The 22,653-nt window shown below is 39.1% G+C and overlaps 1 protein-coding gene and 1 long non-coding RNA gene across 12 annotated transcripts in view; one reads left to right on the forward strand and one right to left on the reverse strand.

Moving 5' to 3' along the window:
• Nucleotides 1–22,653, reverse strand: part of NTNG1 (netrin G1) — a 160,286-nt gene that overhangs the window by 49,280 nt on the left and 88,353 nt on the right. For all 7 annotated transcript variants that reach the window (XM_068690355.1, XM_068690359.1, XM_068690358.1 and 4 more), the window contains exons 4-5: nt 11,664–11,836; nt 2,424–2,450 (exon numbers count right to left, since the gene is read on the reverse strand). In XM_068690355.1, the coding sequence (XP_068546456.1) occupies nt 2,424–2,450; nt 11,664–11,836 (200 nt within the window). The remainder of the gene's footprint in view (nt 1–2,423; nt 2,451–11,663; nt 11,837–22,653) is intronic.
• Nucleotides 522–22,653, forward strand: part of LOC137860286 (uncharacterized) — a 31,609-nt gene continuing 9,477 nt past the window's right edge. For 2 of the 5 annotated variants that reach the window (XR_011098804.1, XR_011098807.1), the window contains exons 1-5: nt 1,395–1,530; nt 9,698–9,870; nt 10,876–10,980; nt 19,568–19,655; nt 19,995–20,125. This is a non-coding gene — a long non-coding RNA (uncharacterized lncRNA). Of the gene's footprint in view, nt 678–1,394; nt 1,531–9,697; nt 9,941–10,875; nt 10,981–19,567; nt 19,656–19,994; nt 20,126–22,653 lie in introns of those variants that run through there. The other 3 variants (XR_011098805.1, XR_011098808.1, XR_011098806.1) reach the window with 3 other exon arrangements.

Here is a 22,653-nt window from a genome sequence, read left to right on the forward strand (position 1 = left end):
GAGCTGCTTTAATACAAGATCCTGTGTATTCAGAATGATTTTTTTGACCCAGAACGATATGCATATATGCACGCAGTTAAATATATTTTATTTCTCTTGGGCATGCTTTCATTGCAGTCTTAAGAGTGTCTAATGAATATAGGTTGCAGTGGCATGTTATTTGTATGCTGGTAGTTTAGTGTTTATTCCTTCCCTCCTTCCTGTCCCTGTCTTACGTATGAGGAAAAGCTTGAAGCACACAAAAGCCAATACCCCCACAGTACTGTTTGCGGTCAGGCAAAATAAAACCTTAACTCTATCTCCTGAGAATAATTTCCTGTCCTCAGGTGGGGAGGAGCACTGCTGATATGAACATAAATATTGTATTAATATAGACAAAAGAAAAAAATAATGCAGAATCCATTAAAGCAGCCACAACTAATTAATCTTGTTTGGTTTTATGTATTAATGGTACTTTTGTTAAATTCTTTTAGAGACCAGGATAAATACATGGCTTCTATCCTTGTTTAACTGATAATTCTGCTATTTCTATCCTATAGGAAAGATGTTCAAAGCATTGTGCAAGAAGAGCTATTTTTCCCCTGAGCTATTTAAGAAATAAAGCATGAAAAAAACCAAGCAGATTATCAGTATTTACTTGTGCTCATGAAGAGATGCTCATGCTTCATCCTTTCCAGGTAGGCAAATAAATTTGTTGAATTCTACCACATATTACTCCAAGATGTTTACAGAGTATTTAAGATAAAGCATAGACTTGAAGTAATTCTTGTATTTCCTATGGCATATTAAACAGGATTTTCTCCATTATTAATAGATGAATGGTACTAATCACTCCAGTGTAAAACACAAAGAGGTCAACATTGCATCCTTTCAGGTCACCATTGTTTAAAAGGCATTTGAGTTTCCCTATTAAGTTTTCAAAGGCCAACATCTGCTGATGCTCAGAAATGGTAGATGTGGTGATAAAGGCTGTATGGAGCGTGAAGTGAAAACAACCATATAGTCCATGCAACAAGATACTGAGAAACTATAGCACAACCATACTTCAAAGACCTATTTTCCCATTCATCCCATTTCTGTTATTCGTAGCAGGATATTCCTGATAACACTGACATAAGCTTTTCTCTAATTTAGTTCATTGTTTTTGGTTGTAAAATATGTATATAAACTCAAGGTTTTGCAAATAGCCTATCTTTATGCATTTGCATTCATGCTAATGGCAAAGGAGATACTGAAGCAGGAAGATTATTAAAATTGAAGGCTTTCATTTGCAGGTTCTTGTCATTGATGCTGTTTTGCTATTTAAAGCTACAAAACATATGTCATGGCATTCAGCTGTTAGCACTGTTCTTATTTATAAGCAGGATAGTTTTGACGACCTTTAACTTGCTGTCTAGACTTTAACAAATCAGTGCTGTTCATGAGCTTCAGTAAACTGAGTTGATTTACAAATTGACAGACCTGACCGTGCATCACAAGAAGCAAGGCACTTTTACCCAAATTAGTGGAAGCTTTTCAGCTGGATGTCAGGTATGGCAAATTGTATTTTACTATTGTGGTATTTTATCATTGGGATAGTCCTGCATCACACTGAAGTTCTGTCTAAAGTCTCTGCAAAGCTGAGGGGAATATTTTGTCAGCCTCATCAGGATATCATTTTTACCTCCGTGCTTTATCTGTAAGCAGCTAACGTGCTATGTGCACTTCTCTGCTGTGGAACTCAGCTGCGTTACCATGCTCTTCCTTTGTGTTCTTGCATAATGAATAATCTATTTCATTGATATACCAGTTCTTCACAGCATTATGGTTTTGTCATAGTTGAAGTGCAAATTTTGTTGCTTTAAAAACATACAGAAAAGCAGTGTTATTGCAAGTGTTTTTCCTGCACTTCGATTTGCTCTGTGCAGGAAAGCTCAGTTCAAAGGGCACTGGAGGTAATGCAAAGATTCCAACAGGCACACTACAATTGCTAAGCTACTGCATAAAAATTAGAAGTGTTTTTATAAATTCTTCTATTTGCTCTTTGAATTTAAGCATACATATACACATGACAATTAATGATCCTATACTTCTCTGTTATTAGCAAGCACTTTTTTTTTTTTTAAATGCAAAATATATTCAACAAATGTTTTCTGTAGAATAGGGTCTTAATTCTCTGTATAGCACTCAGCTTTATAGCACTCAACTTTCATCTGCTGATCAGAACAGATCAGAAAATCTGTGGCTGAAAGCATATGTGCTGTCAGGAGTGACATTCTCTCTGACCACATAATACGGTTATGTGTTAATGTAAACCAATACATAGCCCCTTCACCGTAGAGCACATTTCAGAGAAACATTATCTACAACAGAAATGGATGTTGGGAAATAAGATCCAAGAAGCTGAATGACAATGCAAAACAATACTGTTTTTTATTACTTACTACCAATACTGGAAATACTGGGTATACCTGTAAAGAAAAAAAATAATGAAAAGGTGTTGTTAGCTGTTTGCTGTAGTCAGCGATACTATTGCACCTAAAATTCTGAAAACAATTTTCTCCTAATTTTCAGAATATTGTATCAATGGATAGTTAAAACCAAGCATACCAATATGCATCCAGCCCTTTCAAAATGCAGAGTCTTTGGATTTTTCAGTATGAGAGTGCAGGGACCACTAAAATGTCTTGACAGATGGGTATTTCTGGGACCTATACCAGCTCTCTGAACTTCATGAATTTGTTCAGAACAGTTTTGTATTTGAACTAACCAGCCATTAGGTTTAATGCTTTAGATAAAAATATCAGTCATGCATGTATTATGCAGATCTAGGAAAATAATTTAACCAAGGGATAAATGCATTGCTAACTGCTTTGGCCAGCTGCTTAAATCAGTTGATACCTTCTGTTGCATTAACTGTATATAGCTATTTTTTTCATTTTTTTTACCTGATGGTTACTTAAATTAAGTTATGGAAAAGAAATGTAATTGAGCAAAACAATCTAATGCATTAAGTTGGTCATATTGACCAAGCCTATCATTGATTTTTTTCCCCCTGCTTTCATTTCAATTCCTAAGCTGAATTAATGCAAGGAAACCATTCCACAGGCAGGTGAGATTTACCAGAAGAGGTGGGACTGCTGAGGAGTAAAACTCCTCTGCTAAATTAGCAATATGGGATCTCATGTTGCTTGATGTAGTCCAGACGTGTAGCTTGAGGTCATATCTACCCTGAAAGGTGTCTAGCTTCATGTCCAAAAATGTGGACATGAAATATTTCCTGAAATGCTATTTTCTTTAGATTAAATGATATTGCTGCTGGTGTTATTCCTAGTTTCCAGGGTTAAATTGCAGATCAGTATTTAAGCCCTGGATGTTTACATCCTCTCAGTTAAATACAGTTTTCCTTTGGTAAGTTTTACTGACTTTAATGATATGCATTTTACTGCAGAAATCTGTGTGTTTCTCCATTAAACATCTGCTATACTTCTTTCAAAATCTATCCTGAAGTTCTGTCTTAGAGATGGTATGGACCTTGTTCTGCAGTTAGGCATGCTGGAGCAAAGCCATGTCTTACGGATAAATGATACTCAGTGTAAGCAAGGAGATGGAGTCAAGCTGGGATCATTTGGAAACTGTGGCATGGCAAGGACAATGCTAAAGCAATTGCATATGCAGAATGGTGGACATAAATAGATCTCTGGTGTTTCACCACATCGGTCCCAAGGCATGCTTTGGATTGGCAGCGCCTTGGTTTTACACCCAGGCACTGCACTGAGGGTAGCACTTAGTGCTGGCTGACTGAGCCCCACATTCAGAGGCTGTTTCTAAACTTTGTCTATTTCTGCTGAGATTAACTTGTATTTTGCAGAATTTTAGAATCATGCATTATTAGAAGCTAAATAAGGATGCCATCATAATAGAACAACATGGGTTTTGTTCTAAATGCAACAAGAAGTGCTTATTTCATTATTGTCATTTTCAGTTAGATTAATGTAAGAGAACTTCTGTCCCTTTGCCCTAATTGTCAGAAAGACAATCAATTTTCAAACATTTTTCTCCAAAGTTTCAACAGCAACTTGTTTCATTTTTTTTTTACAAGTCATTATAGCTGTTTTAAATTAGCAGGATTCGTTTTCCTTTATACACTGATGGAAACCGCAAAAATATTAGATGAAGTACAGATCCTGTGTTCTCACACTTCCACTTCCACTGTGAATTTGTATTTGTATTTCCTTCGGGTATACTCCCCCGCCTCAAACCTCTTTCTCTCCTACACACATTCACAAATACCCTTTCCTTTCTGTCCTGAACAGACTGTAGCAAAAGGAGAGGTTTTCCTGCAAGTCTGCTCTCCTCCTTTTACTCTATTTGAAAATTTTCAATGAATTCATAGTGGTAAATGCTTCCTGGGCAGAGAAAAATGAGAATAAGAAGCCTGCTTGCCTGAAGGGCTCTGTATTAACCTTGCTAAGTTGTCTTCAGGTTCTGTTTGAAAAGCTCTTTTGCTATTTCTGTACAGAGTTTCCATGTTTGCATGATCTGCTGTAACCAGCTTGATTTTTGTTAACACCAGTTACCCCTCCCTGTGGAGACTAACCTTGAACAGCATGCTGCTTCGTGGGGGGAGCACATTACAGAGAGCTGAACTGGGCACACACCGCTAAATAAATAAAACCGAGTGACTGCATTTACATATCTTGAGTATAACCAAACCAAAGCAATGTTCAATCTAAATTTTCTTCCACGTGGAATCACCAGGATGGTTATTAATTGTAATGGAGTCCTATACTGAGGAAAGAGTGAGTAAAGCATGCTAAGTTCAGGGGTAGCTCCTGCCCCTGAAATGGCAAACATTTCAGGGCGAACATGTCTTCAGTACTATTTATTATTTTTAACTTGACTTGGGGGTGGTAGTTCGGTATATTACATGTTCACTGTAAGTGCATCTAAATATGTACGCTTTACTTGAGAGAAAAAAAATGGTGTTTTCCTTGCATATGGTCTTCTGCATCTGCCTTGTAATTTTCTTGTTTCCCATTTTTCAAGAGAGGGGTTGTTTTAGCTATTAGTCATCCTGTAGATGACTCTATTGAGAAAGGAGGAAAAAAAACCCACCACAAATTGGATGCTTGCAAAGAAAGCAGGTTTTTGATTTCTTGTGCAGATCACATCAGTATGAAATGCATAACACAAAGGAATGGTGTCAGTGAGAAGGGCCACGCTGCTTTCTGTTTGATGGCAGGTTGTGTGCTGCAGCTCCTCTTATCGCCTCGGTCTTCAACGTGTGTGTGTGCTTCCTGCCAGTGGAGCAGTTAATGCAGCAGGCTGCATGCCTTCCTGGGCACAGAGAGTGTTTGGGATGGAATTATTCTGGTAACTCGATCTTGGCTACTGTCTTTCCCATGGGCTCCTCTGCCTCTTCTCCATCACAAGCTGTATGTGCACCTGCCATACGACAGGGAGCCAGGGACAGGCTCTTGCTGCTATCAAAGCACTACACCTGGCTTGCAGCTCATGTTTGCAGGGAATGAGTGTCACCAAGAGCTCAGTGAATTACCCAGGCGAGGTGAACGCAGCCTGGAGACTGAGAATTAAGGCTGCCTGTTATGGAGGCATGGCAGGATACAATGGTAGGTAATGCAGTGCAAGCTTGGACTCATTAACTGGACTCACAGCTGATCAAAGCTGTGTAAGAGCTTTTCTGACAAAAGAGATGTTCTTGTAAATGCATTCTGCAATCACACATTTTGACTCTTAAACAGGAGCAAAATCCAGAGTTGGAATCCATAGGAAATAGTTAGAGCAGGGCTGTTAATGCCATCTCTGATTCTTTTTGCTGGAGTATCTGTCTGTGCTGCAGCATGACAGCACTCCCTGCAGTGACTCTTCCTTCCCTTTGCAAATCTTCCGCTGAGGCATGATTGCAATATTAGATCGTCAGCATCAATTTTAGAAGTTCTGAATTCTGTAGCAATTTAAAGCCCTGAGCAGCTGGAGGAACCTGGCATCTTGTAATCCCTCAAAGGGAGTGATTATGATCACAGGAGCAAACTTCTTGTGTGCTGTCAAACTTGTCTTCAGGCAAAGGGCCGTATGCAGGGATAGACACAATTCTTAGGAAATTTTGCATGAATTTCGTTGTGTATTGTGTTTTAGGTATATACCTGCAATGTTCTGCTGACTGTTGCAGTGGATGCATAGCAGGAGGCAAGTCATTTTGTCAGTTGCAGATTTTCTTGACACTTCTGTCTTCCTCAGTTTTTCTACCCAAACATACTACAGTTTTGCCCCCACTGGCAAATTTCCCAGCCTCATACAGCTTGTGTGTGACATCTTCCTGTGGCTGTACACCTTCTATAAGCTTCATGAGCCAATATTAATAAGCAATATGAGAATAGCAAGAGGCTTTGCGGTTTTGAAACTTATTGCATTCCTGACTTCCATCTTCTGTCTGAAAGATTCTTTCAAAATTGTCAAGGAGCAACATTTTACCTCTTAAGTATGTCCCATTCCTCTAAATTGGGATCTCGTGGGACCACCTCCTCTCCCTCTTTCACGAAAGTGGGCACTGGAAAGGTGCTGCCAGTTGCTTGAGAGAATGGGATGCTTAGATCTACATTGTGAGTCTGCTTTCAAAAGACAGCTGGATGCATGAACCTTTCAGTTATAGGGATACATGTTGTGGAGACTTCTGATTAGCAAGCCTGCCATCACGCAATCTCCTCGCCAACTTCATTTACGCTCGTCCTTCAAGATGGCTTTGTGTCATCGAATATTCATGGAGAAAACTACAAACACAGATGAGGGTAATCAGTGCAATAATTCAAGTGGCTTTTTTTTTGGCCGGAAACTGTTTCTGTGGCAGCTGTGCTGCAGTGGTGCCTCGTAAGTCTTTTTCCATTCAGGGAGGATTAAGGCCATGCTGCTGAGACAGCGGCTGTGCTATCAGAGGGGGGGACCTGCTGCAGGAGAAATTCAGTTATCTGATTGAGACTATCTGCCTAACTGTTGACTGAAAAAAACACCACACCAATGTTCCTTATGTCCTGGTCAATCCTTTGTTTCGTGTTGAACTACGTGTTAGGAAAGTCATGTAGCAGCTGGGAGGCATTTTTTAGCTCAGTGTCAGGCACTTCTGGTACAGGTTATTGGTTGTGGAGGGACTGACAAAAAGCGAGCAGGCATTGATGGATGGGAGCCCAGCACGGTCTTGGACAGCTCTGTCTGATGGAGCAAAGAACATAAGTGCCAGAGATGATCTAAACAACAGGAGGAAGAAAAGGGCTAGTGCTGTCAGACACATATGACTGCTGAGGAGAAAAGCTATCTTGTAATACCAAGCACAGAGAAATTCAATAAGTTCACTTTGAGTGTCAAAACATATTGCCGAACAAACTATCCGTAGAATGTGGCAGCACAAGGGAATAAATGTAATCACAAAATAGTCAATAAGATAGAGTGAAAAATATAAAATAAATGCTATGCAGTAGACAAATGTGGAAATATTGTTAGTACCAGTAAACAACAGAGTATTTGATGTCTTTCACAAGCAAAGCAGAGAAATAGTGCTTTGCATTCTTCTGTATAACTTGTGTTGACTGAAAATGAGAAGGATATAGATAACAGCTTTATATCAAGGTTTAGACTATGACTAGAATATAATCTAGAATGATCTTATATTTCATGAGCTGTAGCTTGAAGAGGTATGATGAACTCTTATTGGCAGAAGCAGAACAGTGGAAAAAAGATCCAATTTGGAAAGATTTTGCAACTGTCATTAGGCTCCCTGTTGAATGTGAGCAAATTCCTCCAAATCAGCAAGCCTCCAGAGAAATGATCTTTTTATCTTGTGAAAACAGAGTTTTCTGACTGTTTCATTTATATACCTGCATTTTAACTATATCTTATTTAATTGCTCATACAGAAAACAAACCAAAACAAACAGAAACAACAACCCACCTTTAAATCCATTCAAAATTAAAATATTTTGGTCTTAGAAGAAGAAGGTTGACTCTGAAATTTGGAGGAAGGAAAAGAATCAAAGGGACACTGTAGCACTGGAGCACCAATTATAGAGAGTATCCCCAGGGAACTAAAGTACAACATCAAGGGAACTTTAGAGTCAAGACAGATAAGGCAGTTAATTCCACCGATATGTTTCCAAAAATGTTTCCAGAGGTTGTGGCTAACTAGGGAGAGTGTAGTGCTAGGGCTACATCACTGATTACATGATGGAGGTGGTGACAGAAACCCAGCAGCATAAATGAAATTACATTGCCTATGCAGAGAGATTATAGAATAATGCAAACATTCATGTACTGCAACTCATGTGGATTAAGTCAGAAAGTGACAAAAGAAATGCAGCTTTTGCATATCAGGAATGATTGCTGCTTGCGGCGAGTAATCAGAAAACCCATGAGAGAAGCTTATTTAGATCTTAGTAGTGCATGGGACCTGATTCAAGGAGCAGTTATCAGAGAACCACTTCTGGAGTGAGCCAACACAGTTGTTGAGAAGGAAGAAGACCAATAAATAAATAAATAAATCCACTGCAGTAATATTTCACTTTCAGAGAGAGAGCAGATAAAAATGAGGAAGTGAGGTAAAATGAAATTGAAATGAACAGCTTAAAAAATGTAATGCAGATAGCATAGATACAAGTAAAAGTGTATGAAAGACTCTGAATAATTATGTATAAGCAATTAAAAAAATTTAAAACAAAAGAATTTATAAAAATGAACTATACTAAAAACAAAACAAACCCAGCCTAACAGGCAGAATAAAGAAGACTTCAGAAAGACACGCCTCAAAAGTGTAAGTTAGGTCAATTGAGAAAGATAGGGAAAAATGCATAAAATTATATCAAGTTAAATATAAACCACAGTGTTTTAAGAATAAACTTGCTGCAGACATAAAAGTTATTTTTTTTTGTGTGTTAAACACACCAGAAGCAGAAGGCTTCACAAAGAGATGATGGGGTAGATAGGCAATCAAGGTATAAAAAGCCTGAACGCAAAATTAATTGTGTGCACTGATGTTCGCAACAAAGGAGGTTAGAGAGATCCTCAAAAACTGAGGAAGATTCCAAACGTCTCCCATCACCTGAAGGTGTTTTAGAAGACAAAAGTAATATTGAACAATAGGAATTGGTAGGTGGTAGTGTTCACCCAAACAGTGTTTTGAAGGAACTCAAATATGACATTTCTGAATGAACAACTGTAACACAACCTGTCACTTATGTCAGCCTTGATGCCAGAAGAAATGTTGTCGCCATGACACCAGTTCTTAAAAAGGACTCAAGGGCTGAGCCGTGTCATAACAAAATACAAAGCACACGCATTTTTATGCCACTGTAAAAGATCCATGTTGTGCTCGTGTCTAGAACATGCTGTGCAGTTTTAGCCCCGCCAATTCCAAAAATGACCTCGTAGAATCAGAAGAGGGCAGGAACAGCACAGGTAACCAGAGATCTGGCGTGGCTTTTATATGTGACAAGATCAGACTTTGCCAAGTCTATATAGCTGTAAATGGTATAATGGATGTAAAAATGGTTGTATTATTCCCTGTTTCTTCCTAGGGAGGTACACGTTTAACCAAATAAAAACAATGAAGGCAAACAAAAGGAAACGCACCTCACTCGTGTCTTTAAAAAGTGAAGTGTGTTGCCATAAGATGTCACTGAGATCAAACTTATGACGGTTGTGTCTCTCTTCAGCACCACAGGAGGCTCCAGCTCAGAAAGCCATGTTACAGCTCAGAACTGGGATGGCAAACAGGAAATCCTTCTATCTTCACCTGCTTTTTCCCATTTTCCATAAATTGCTACTTGTGAGCGCTGCTGAAGTCAGTATTTGAGGCATGAGGAGCACTTTGGTCAGCCCAAATAAGGTTACACGTTCATGATGCTATAGTAACGATAACATTCAGCAGGAAAAAAACTTCTTTTTATTTGCAACAGGTTTGGATTTTGATGGAACTCAATAGACTTGAAAGTTTTTTAAAAAAAGTGTCAGGCAGCCTTTCAACGTGCTCTAATCCTACTCTTTCTTTTGGTATAATCTCAGCTGATTTAAAATGATGTAACTGACATAACAAGCTGCATTTAGAAAAATTGTCATTTTCATGTTCAGATGTATTTTGTGCCCCGTTTGGATGATTTCTGGGTAGCAACTGCATGATATATACATGTATGTACATGTATGTTTATATATGGTATGTATATGTACATAAACATGTGTATGTATAGAAATACATATCAAAATAAATTCAAACTGGTAAATCTCCCCATTTTTTCCAAACATAACTTTAAAGGATTAATTCTATGGGCAGTGTTCACTTTTTATAACATGGGGAAAAGTAAATTCTCTTACAAAATGTTTTTCCTCTGCTTTTGAAATTTCATTTTTTTCTACTCAGTAGGAATTTTATCATAATTTCATACCCCCACACTTCACGGTTTGTTACTTGGTTTATTACTCTCACATTTAACTTGATAAGGTCCTGCTTCCTGTGATACTCATTTTTGAGTCTTGATTCCTCACAGCTGCTGCTTTGAAGTCTTAGATAACATTCTGAGCACTGCCCATTGCTCCTGGTTTTAAAGTTTTCATTCAGGGCAGTACATATCTCTTTCTCCCACATAACTTTTCTGTAAATTTTTATATTCTAATATTCTAGAAATGAATGTTTTGCTTTTAATCAGAGCAAAAATCTGGACTTTTTTCTTAAAAGAAGCTAGTAAGTTCTGTCAAAAGAACTGTTATCTTCTTCAATGCTTTCTTCAAAGGAATTTGAGTCTTACTCAGGCTAGGAGGATCTGAATTGTTGTGTATATCATACATGCATGAAGGGAAGAACTGATGCTGATATTTGTCTTCACAACCTCTCTTTCAGCATCGTGTTCTGTTTGACTTAATCTTGTCCAAGACGAGGAAATGCAGCTGCCAATAACTTCCTTTGGATGATATGAAAGAGTTCTGGAATAGTATGTGTGGAATGGTGAGTATGCACGTTGTTTAATGGGTATTAGTTGGAAACAGGCAGATATAAAAATCCAGTTTCTGTCCTCACTTTCCCCCTTAAACACAGAGATTAACAAGATTGCATGTGAATCTGGACTGCAGGTCAACATCAGGGACAAACTTCCTTATCAACCTTTAGATCTAGTTATTAATAGCAAGGATTTAGTCTTTTTTTTTTTTTTTTTTTTTTGTTTTGTTTTTGTTTTTGTTTTTGTTTTTTTTAATTTTCTTCAATGGACAAAATTTCAGTAATGACCTCATCTGATACTGAGGTTGTTTCAAATCCAGAAGCAATAAGGATGTATGGGTGGAGAGCTGAGTGAGCTCTCAGCTGGAGCAGTACGGCAAATATTCCCACTGTTTTCCCTCCCATGTGTGCTCTTTATGTGAAAGGAACCCTTTTTCATTCCTTAGCCCTTTCTATGCAGTGCCCAGGGATTTGTCCATGGATGCAAGCAAGCAGTTCTCATGCAAAATATTTACAAGCAGGTAATAGCACAGGTGTGCATGCTTACAATTAATGTGCTCTTAACCTTGTCAAATTATACGTATTGTGTCATAAAAGAAGGAAAAACTTTTCCCAAAATTAATCTTCCTTCAGAGTCATGGTACGGGCAGAACTTTAATAATGAAATATTCTTATTATACAAAGCTACTTACAGATATTAGCAGTGCCCTTAGGTATAGGCAGATAAGAGCCAGGGCTCCACGGTCGGCCCTGGTAATTCTTCTTGCATTTTCCACAGTCTGGGCCAGTTGTGTTATGCTCACATTCACAAAGTAGTCTTTTGTTTTCTTCTTTACAGCCAGTAGCGTGAAGGTTGCACTTACACCTGTTTTTAAAAGGCAAAAATAAAAGAAGTAGGATATTATTTAGAGCTGTGTTTAAATTGAGATTAATTTTTACTAAAGCACATTCTATGGCAACCACTCTGCTTCCCGGCATAGCGACTTGTGATTGTTTTAACTTGTTTCACAAGACATTGCTCAAACAGCATGTTATATTATCTTCAACTCACACAGGTCTAACAGCACTAATTTCACCAAGACTCCAAGATGCTGAATCTTTTCTTGTTTTCACTAACGCAGCTCCACTGAGATCAACTAAATTATTCATAATTTTCACTACAGACAGGTCTACAATCTTGCAAAAATTCAGGCGTTACTTGCTACTCATGGATAAAAACAAGTTCTCTGTTTGTGTCCTTAGAGACTCTGGCCCAAATTAAGATCTGAATTAGGCCCTGGGAGTCTGAGAAAACAGGCTTGAATTAAATATCCTCTACAATGGCACACTTCAGTAGAAGGGAACCTTGAGAAATCTAAGCTCAGTGTAATGGTGTTTTGCCAGCACTTGCTGGACAAGAATGTCTTGCTCAGAAAGCATTTTTTTTCCCCTGTTCTAATTTGATATAATTGTAGTAGCTGAAGGTCGGAGGAAATATTTTAGTAGGTGTATTGTTTTAGTTTAACTCAGGAAATAACACCTAATCAAACCTTGTGCAAAATCATTAGATAAATGAGATTCTGCATCTGTTCCTCGAACAATTGTATTTCCTTACATTCCTCTCTTTGCCTGAAACTAGGACATGTACAGAATGGGAAAACTAGCATCATAAACAGCATTTTGTTACTTTTTTTTTTTTTTTTTTTCCCCATACCTTTCCAATAAGTGTCAGCTATGGCTAAAGTCTGTTTCTATTTGGGGCTGGAGAGAAAACTGGTATTTAATGACTCCGGCTGTTTGTTTTCCTAATGACTGTACATGTAGTGATTTAAAGGGTTCTCATGTGGGCATTTGTCACCTGTTCCATACACTGACCAATAATTAGAGCAAAACAACACACGGAATGGCCAAGTGCAAATTAACAGCTGTCAAGCTGACTTCCATTTGCAAGGAATGTGACCTGAAGCAACTGGTCACATACATATATATCCCCAGGGTAAACCAAACTTGCAGTTGTCATAAGTGGCTGCTGAAGAAAATCTACAAGAATCCGTAATACAGTAGATGGTGTAGTATTCTCTTCGGTGCTAGGAATGAGGCACATGAAACTGCTCCTATTTGAGCAACACTCATTCTAAAGAAAAACAGGATTGGCACTGTTCAAATGGAAATTACCAAAACATATTAGACACGCCAGACATAAGAAAATGTGCTTCATTTTTATATTGTTTCCAAAATGCTGTTGTTTAAAGACTTGCATCAATTGTGAAGTAAATTTTCCATGATTAGCCACTGGAGAATGAAAGATACCTGTCTGGAAATCAGTGTATGAGATATGCCCTGCTATGCAGAGATCTAAGTTTTTGTTAAATGGCACTGCTATTAAGAAAAGTGATGGGTTGTTTTTCTGTGCATAGGAAGATGAAAATAGAAGACTCCTGAACCGAAGATACACACAGTCATGATAACACAAAATAACCTACGGGGTCAGAGGAGAAGGAAGCAGTGAGTGTGTAACCACTGAAATAAGTGAGAGACGGGAACCAATTTGCTTTCTTGCAGGGGAAGATTTCTGGTTTGTTGGAGGGACATCGCTCTGAGAAAGCAAACTGATCTAGGCAGAAAGAAATGCTGAGGGAAAGCTGAAGTTGTTAGGGCTCTGGAAGACTGCTGCATACTGGTAAGGAAACAGGTGGAGGAAATAAGTGTAGGTACATCTGCTAATTGGTGTCAGTGTACATGGCTCTTTTAACAAGCACGTGAAAGTAAATTGGTTGTATCAGAAAATCCTGTACAGAGTCTGCTTGCTCTGCTTCTACTTTGTTCCTGAGCAGCTGACCCTACTACCCTTGAACAGCTGGGTTACCTACGGCGGGATACAGGCCTTGAGACAGGTGTCTGCCTGAAGGGAATAGTGGCTGCTTGTTAAGGCTGGTGAGTTTTTTTCTAGACTTCTTTTTTTATTATTTTATTTTATTTTATTTTTATTTGTGGAAGCTGCTTTGTGCTGAGCTTGTGAAAGTCAACACCAAGTCCCCACAACAGTTCTCTGTTTGGAAACTTTCATCCTGATGTTTCTACAGCTCATCTGATTTCCATCTTTCCAGTTCAACCTGTGAGAATGTTTCCTGCCTAGGCAGCCTGGTTACAGCACACACGAGAACACATTTCCCTCCAACGTGCAAATCCAATTTCGAATCACTGGAGATTGATATTGCTGTCCAACACTATAAACTCTAATTGTGTAGGAGAACAAATTTGTTTTTCTGACCACTCATCTTTGACAGACTCATTATTTTGTCATAAAGCAATTTAAATGATATTTTTGGCAGTTATATAAGGTGTAGGAAGCATTCTGGCGTGTTCAAGGAACAGCTCTGTTTTAGTGGGAGCAGGAGCCCTGGGCGCGCTGCGTTCCTCACAGATTCTATTTACATATAGACAACTGACATTAAAATGCTGTAAATATCGCCAAGGTAATTGCTAATAGCGTGCTGATTCACTTGCATGTGAGTGCCAACCAACAGACTGGGGGGCACATGAGGGGATCGTTTATGTTGAAGGGATCATTCATGAGAAAGAAAGACAAGAGAAGCTCTGATACATTTTTATTTTTTTTTTACAGCTAGCCATATGTTCCTCACTTAGATACATTTTTGGATCATTCTAGGTCATAGCTAAAGTTTAAAAAATAGTCTTAAAACACACTTGCAAGCCCTCTCTATGGATTCTTAATTGTTAGATGCCATGGGTCAGCTCTCTGCACCAATTTAAGAACTTGCACAAGGTTTGGCGTGTTTGTTCTTGACTGCCCACACAGGGTGGTGTGCACATGACATAAAATACCATCCCCACAGGTTTAATGCGGGAAGGCACTGCCTACAAGAGGCATTTGAAAACAGACTTAGCAATGAAGTCACCTTAGTGAGCTCCTCAGTGCTAGCAGCTACTTCCAGCACCTCGTTGGTTGTCCTAAAGGACCCGGTTGTTTTGAGCATGACTTCAAAGGTGTTAATGCTGTCACCTACGCTATCCCTCTCAAGGTTACTAATGACCTTGAAGCAGCTTCGCCAGTGGGATTCAGCTTTCTAATATGATTTAGCCAAAGACAGAAATTCTATGTTGTAAATACATTTTAAGTGATGCCTCAGCAATGAAAGAGGAAGAGATATTGTCCTCTTGATAGGTTAAGAAAGCAGAAGTTAAAATATATGCACCTTTAAAACATCATGAAATAGTTGGGATAAAGACAGCTTTGTATCTGAATTATTTTTCTTTTGAGATTTACATCTAGGGTGTTTTTTATTTAAATATTTTCTTTGTCACTTTATGAGGCAAACTTGTCATAACTTGAGAAACTGTCTGTACAGGTAAGTGCCAAAATTCTTGTACTGCTGAATGTAGAAGGAAAACAACATGAAAATACATACATAAAACTGTTTTCCCTTTAAATCTCTCATAACAAGTGGAACATCTTTTTATAGAGGGCTCATTTAGTCTCAGAAACCTCATGTCTGTTGAATACTGTTATTCATTATCACCCATTACATCATAGGATTTTTCCATGTCATATCAAAAAAAAAACCCACCCCAAAGCACACCAGTCCTTATCCTGATTTCCAAAGCTTAATAAAAGTCTACACGGCTTTACTATTGAAGCAGATTTTGTGGGGATGAAAACAAGTATAAAGGGTGCTATTGTGAAGAAATACAATGATTGCTGGCCAATTTATTTCTGCGAGGATAGAGGAATAGACAGTGAGAACACACACATAAAAGAGGTAACAGATAATTACTGCAATCTAGGCTACCAGTGCTCTCTGCAGGGACTAGCCATCTGAGGGAGTTCTGAGCTAAAAGGGTCAAAACAAGTAAGGCCAGGTGGCAATCAGAAAATGGCCTGGGTTGCTGGCTTTAAGTAGGTCTGCGGAACAAATGTTCCAACTCGTGTGAAGCAGAAAAGTCAATTCTGGTTTTTATTCAGTGTTTTTGAGCCATATGAATATGCCAGGTCCATGATGCTCTGCAGAAAAAAAGACCAAAAAAAGAACTCCATCTTTTTTTCTGGAAGTTATGGATAAGGCCTCTGTAGTCTGCTGCTATACTGTAGATGCTTAATGAGAGTAATTTCATGTGTCCTTTGTTTCACTTGTTTATTTTTGGAAAGGCACTTGGTTGCCAGTCTTTTTCCATGAATTTATCTAATACGTCATAATCTCCCACTGAAAGTAAGATTCCTTTGTGGAATGGGGCTACATCAATAATAAGGGATAAAAAAATTCAATAATAACAAATATAACTTTGTATAGGTAGATATACTACTTTTTCATTTGCAAATCAAGGACTAATGTTGGATCAGGTTTTTAAGCTTCTTAAATCTGTAAGTAGCTTTGTGGCTGGAAAAGAAGTTTAACCTGTGCTCAGTAATCCTACAGCACCTCGGTACCTAGAATCCAGAGATTTACAGAAGCCTCTTCAACTTTGTTCTTTACTGTTTTCTTTGCTAAATTTGGGAGGAAATTGAATTAGATTCCCACAGGCAGTATGGAAAATTGGGGAAAATAGCTTCTTATTCCCCCTCAGATGAGTTTAATGTATCTAGCGGGGAGCAGCAAAACCCAGACTCAGAGAGCATGTTTGCTTTGCTTTGCTTTCTCAGTGGCCTACTTGCAAGCAGTTTAGAGAGCTTGAAATTAAAAAAGAAAACAAAGTCCAAAAGAGCAGCATAATTCCCTTTCCCATAGGAGTGAGAACTTCCTAAGACACATACAGAAAATATAACGTGCAGGGTATGGAATTGCCCAGTTTGCGCTGAGCCAGCCCAACAATAAGAGCACGCAAGCGCTGAATTTAAACATTTACGCCTTTATATGATTTCTTGTGTTCACACGCTAGTGAAAGTTTTGGTAAGTTCTGATTATTTAAATAGGAGCTACCGTCAAGTTAAATGCTGGTCAATACGAACACGAACTGCATGATCACTTCTGATCGATCCACGTCTCAGCCTGTAACTGATGAGTTCACGCCTGGTGGATGCTCGCTGCCTTCCTTTTGAAGGCCAGCGCTAGCGGGGCCACTGCTTCTGCTCTCGCTGCTCCTTCCCCTGGCCCCTCGTGGACAGATGGCCCCAAGCACTGGAGCCCTGCTCCTCTGAAGAGGCAGAGGCTGCGTCCAGCTCTAATGTCAGCTGAGGGTTCTCCTGCTGCACATTTATTCTCCAGGTGCTTACGATAATCTTAAAATCAAAGATAGCATATTTTCTGCTATTATTGCAAAGTATAACTTCATTAACTATAGTAGCCAAGGAACTAATCCCCTAACCTCAGAATCCCAGGATTCTCACTGCTAGAAATACAAAGCCTGCTGCCAAAACTTGAGTCAGATGCCTGGCTTTGGCACAATCTTCCTCCTACCTCAGATAATGTACAATACAGAGACTTTATTCAGGGCAACAGTGAGGGCACAGGATTGAACCTACAGAAGCGTTAGGCGTACTTTTGCCAAGCACTTACTGAAAAAAATCATTTTATTTCTCTCATAGACCATTTAAGCGGTCTGGTAAGTATGGTTAAGGAAATACACTGGCTTTTAGAAAATGTTTAAGATTTATGGCTGACAGAGTCGTACAGCTTTACACAGAGTATTCTTTGGTGCTATCATTTTTTGGAGTTTACTGTTACTGTAAATCAAAGTTATCTTGCAGAAAAAAAAACAAGATTGCAGTAAAACAAAATCAGAATTGGTATTTCTAAAGAACTATGAATAGCAGATAGATCACCAAATGCATTTTTTAACTCATGGTTTTGAAAAGATGTATCTCATTCACAGAACTCAAGTGCATACAGTAAAAGCCCCTGGACATCATGCTAAATAATATCTTTTAGGTATAAAAAAAGTAATTTCCTAATGCATTAAAGAGTTCATGTTATGTTTTAATACACTTGTATGTTGAACAGATTTTATATAGCAGTAAGGATTGCAATGAAATGCTTGCCTTTGTCATTTGCCTTTTCCCCCAGAGTATTTTTACTATATAAATAAAGTAGTTATTTGGCAATATGCTGTCATTTTCTTTTATTTCTCTGCTTTCAGAAGTTTATATCTGGCATTACATTCAGCATACAAAGTGTTGGCCTGAGAGACAATTTTGCCTCTTTCATCAAACCACAATCCAGTAGATTTTGCTTTATGTAATGTTATCATGTGATAACAGAATTAAATCTGCAGCTTCGGCAGCTGATCAATTCAATTATTAAGCTAAAATAAAAAATAAGAAGCAATTTAGAAAGATCAGAGGCTGGAACATGTAGTTTCTATGAAGGTAAAACATTTATTTAAAAGTTAATTTTTTGGGGGGGAATATTTCAGTGTCATCCTCAGAAAACACTTTTACACAAATTAAAAAAGTGGTCCAAACACTCAATAATGGTCTCCCTCCTGTTCATCGTTATGTTCTCCTCTGTATCTGCTGTAGAACAGAGAAGTTATTCTCATGATATTTAGTCTTGTGCCACAAAATAAACTAAGTGTTCCTGAAATGTGATAGTTTACTAGATGATGTCCTTCAAAAAAGAAAGCGGCAACTGAAAATGTTTACAAGCTAGATCAACTACACTCAGAATGCAAATACAGAAGGGTGGAGGCAGTAATAGTAATTTATTAAATGGCTTAAAAACAACTAAGAATTTAAGCATTTCAAACTTCTGATTCTAGATTAAAAAACAAACACAAAGACCAACAGATGTGGAAATGCTCAGTTCCTTCAGTTTCATAGGTCCACAGTGTAAAAATAATTCAATGATGCTTGTACCCAACAGAACAGACAAATTAATTTATTTCAGTTTACTGCATTAAAAATACCTATATTTAACATTAGATACATAGATACACCTAGCCTAGTGGAATGTTCTAATCCTGGTGGATTCTTCTAATTTTCATTTAAAGTTCTCTTGTAAACAGTTGCAAAAAAAAAAAATATATATATATATATATATATATGTTTTAAGGCATCTGTTGTTTCATAAAGCAATGCAATTTAGGAAAGGGAGTTAGATACTATTTAATTTAGCCCTACCCAAACACCTTAGTAAGGCTGGGAACCCACAAATGTGCTTGAGGACCTTGTTGATCTTAATCTGTAAGAAATTTTTCCAGCAGTAGAACAACAGCAATGCTATTCCTATGTATCTTTGTGAGCCTGTATGAAAACACTCATTATAGTGTCTAAGTGCTAAAGCTGGAATACATCTGCCTGCAATATAGCTGTTGTTAGCTGTTACAGAGACCTAACTTCCATCCCCTTCCCAAATATTCATTTTTTCTTTTTCTTTGGAGATATTAGTTTTCATGCAAATGTGTCAATAAAGAGAGTGGCTATAAAATCTGCACGAGTTTGCCAGCAGCATGTTCCACAAATAATTTCACCCGTGAACACATTCTTAGCTGATGTAAATCCATCTGGCTGCACTAGAATCAATGAAATTATGTTAGTTCACACTGTCTGAAATGTGCTCTAAATTGTTTCCAGCTTTCATTCATATTATTCTAGGCTCAGTGGCTGTATTTTTAGAGTTGAGTACAAAATAATGGCAGATAATCTTTTTATTTTGAATGGCAGATCTGAGAGCACGGGATGGAAACTGGGGGTGAATGGAAGATAGGAAGCCCAGGTGTGACGTGCTTGTAAGGACGCAGCTGAGGAGAAGGTAGGATGCTGGTATTTTACACTTTTTCCATGCATCTGTTGTGCTCTAACCTTTAGCCTCAGAAAGGGGAAGCTTTTATTATCTGCTTGGAGGATGCCAAAACTGGGGTGCATTGCAGCCATGCCTCTCCTGGAGAGGAAGCAAAATCTCTCACGAAGATGAAGATGAATAATGACAGTTTCATGCGGTGCTGCCAAGTAAACATTTAATGCTAGTGATTGTTTTGGTAGGTTCCCAGACTACTGCTGAAGAAGGGAGAAAAAACAGTGGATGTAAACTGTTGCTTTCAGTTGTAATCAGTGTTACAATTAGCTCCTCTCTTTCCCTTTCTCTCTCTAGAAATTTTCCTTCTTTTTCGCTGGAATCTCTTTGGTCTCATCTACAAAGTTCCTGTACTTCACACAGCGATCTCTCTCTTGCCTGTGCTGATAGGATGGGACGGGAGCAGGGGAAGCACATCTGCTGCAGAGGTACTACGCAGCCTAGATGCTCGGAGTTGTCACGATGTCTCACAAGGGTTTTAATTGGTTTGTTCTAAATATCAAGAACAACTAGGGGAGAGAAAAGACAACAACTGAAACTTTCCTCAGTAACTGTTAACGTAAAGTAACTTTCCTCAGTACTGTTAAGTAAGCGTTAATGAACCGTGTTAGTGGAAAAGTGCTATTGGGACAAGAAGGCAGCTCTGTCTTCCCCAGCTGGAATAATGTAATCTGCTTGGCAGCACCTTGTCATTGTCTGTCTGATCATGCAAAAATGTTCAGGACCGTGCTGAATGAGATTTGCCTTTTTTTTTTTCCCCCCTGCTGTCCAACACTGTGCTTAGCCAGCCTTAGTTTGCCATCCATCCACTGGGCAGAAAGTCATTATCTACAAGTCAATACAGACGAATAGATATTCTAAACACAGCTTCTCTTTTAATCTCTATAATAAGTGGAACACATCCCACCTATTCCAGGCAGAATTCAGGCACTATGTCATAACAGTTGTTACGTTACCCATAGCAGGTCTGTTCCAGAACCTGCGAAGTTGTTATGAATGCAACACAAAAACCTCAGATGAAAGGTTCAGTAATGTAACACTACAAAGTTTTACAGCTTAACAGACTTAAAAGCAAAAGTTCAGAAGTCTTTAGGAGTCACTGTTTCTCCTCTTTTCCCATTTATCCTGATACAAATCTGAACATTACATTTGAAATTCCTGACATTGCATTAATGTGTATCACCACTTTTAACTTTCTTAAGAAACCACTTTTTTTTTTGTTTGTTTGTTTTAATTTAATTAATACTGGTCTTACGTCTACTCAGCAGCAATCCCAGGAAAGCTGCTCTAGGATGCTAGCGATTACACCAACCTTCCTCTCTTTATTTGGAAGTAGGATTTCACAGGATCAGCTGCCAGCTGGTACCCTGATTTTTTTTTCCCAGTGCACCACTGAAAAGGAACAATTTGTTGTGTAGGAGGTCTAAAATTGTGGACATTAAATTACTGTCCAAGTAGACGTGCTTACGATACCATTCAGAAATGTTACTTAACTCTGCAGTGGGGGGGGGAAAAACCCTTTGTTCTCACAGGCAGAATTATGTAAAGCGAGCTGTTACAAATTTGTGTGACCAATTTATGTTGGACAGACGTCTGAGAAGCAGAAATACCTTCACTTTCTTCAGCATAAGGAAAGACTCATGGTGTAGCACCTATTGTGTCACAGTAGGGAATGAAGTATTTTCATGACCCATTGTCGGGGAGCAGCATTTCTGCTACATGAGAAACAAGCCAGGTTAATTTCATACTGATTGCTGTAACTTTTTGAGGACTATAATAGAGAAAAGCAGCATAAAAATATCCGTGGTGTGCGCAGAATTCCACACCAGGGAAACCAGTTCTGTGAAGCAGTGCATCTGTTGCTCTTTTCAAAAGATTTTAAAGCATTTCTGTTTAAGAGACCTCCTGTGAACTCGTTTAAAGGCTCGAATATGCCCCCGGTAGTTACTGCCGCAGGAATAGTATATATAGAAGGGCGGTGCATGGGCTGGAACGGCTTGCCTCCGAGGGAGAGAAAACATGCCTTGAGGTACTCCTGAGGGAGGAGCCGTCCACACAACCCCTAAATCAGCGACCCTGGGGATTGCCACCCCTTGCTGGGTGCCCCCTGCAGGAGCGAGTGCTGGCGGGGCTCAGGCTGCCCCCCTGCAGGGCCAGCAGCAATTAGGGCAGGGGCCCTGCGTGCGGGGATATGAGGTGCCTGCAGGGTGTCAAACCCACCCCACGCACTTGTGCCATCGAATGCTGGGCTTCACTTGGCAAAATGAGCCCCCTCAGAGAGCTCTGGTGCAAGGAGTAGCTCAGTCTGCATTGCGCCATGGTCAGCAAGAGGAAAGGCCTTCCTGCTGGTCCTGGTACCAGGGTTTTGTGAGGGGTGTTCTCCCCTGGGCTTTCTCTGATAGGCACCTGCTCTGACCAGCTCCACTTCAGAGCTCTTATTTCACGTTCATGTGCGGAGGAGAGAGAATTTTACTCAAGCAACGAAACCCTGAGGAGACTTCTGACTCCATTTCAAAACCAACACAGAGAACAGTGTTTATATGAAGAAAATGAGTCCTAATTCAGAGAAAAGCAACTGCAGAGTCGCATCGTTTGCTGAAGGTGACTAATCCTGCCCAGGGAGCTCACAGCAGTGCCCGCGCTGCGTCTGCCTGGCTGGGGCAGGAAAGCGGAGCTGGAGCGAGGGCTGGGGGACTGCGCTGAAGCTTAGAGCTCGATCAGGAGACCCCACTTAACTCTTTTTGAAAGCTGCCAGAAAGCAGTCAGACTTGTCTCCAAAAAGAAAAGGAAAGCAACATAGTTTTGTTTCTTATTTTTCTTTTTCCTAAATATTCTGGCCAAGTTGGCTCTGCGTTTACCAACAATGCACACAAACTAGCAATAAAACACATGTAAAGAGCAAAGGCCACGTTCTCATTCCAATTAAGTCCTGGTAATAAATATAGTCATGCATAAC

This window comes from Anas acuta, chromosome 8 (assembly GCF_963932015.1).
Source record: "Anas acuta chromosome 8, bAnaAcu1.1, whole genome shotgun sequence".
Classification (NCBI taxonomy): Eukaryota; Metazoa; Chordata; class Aves; order Anseriformes; family Anatidae; genus Anas; species Anas acuta.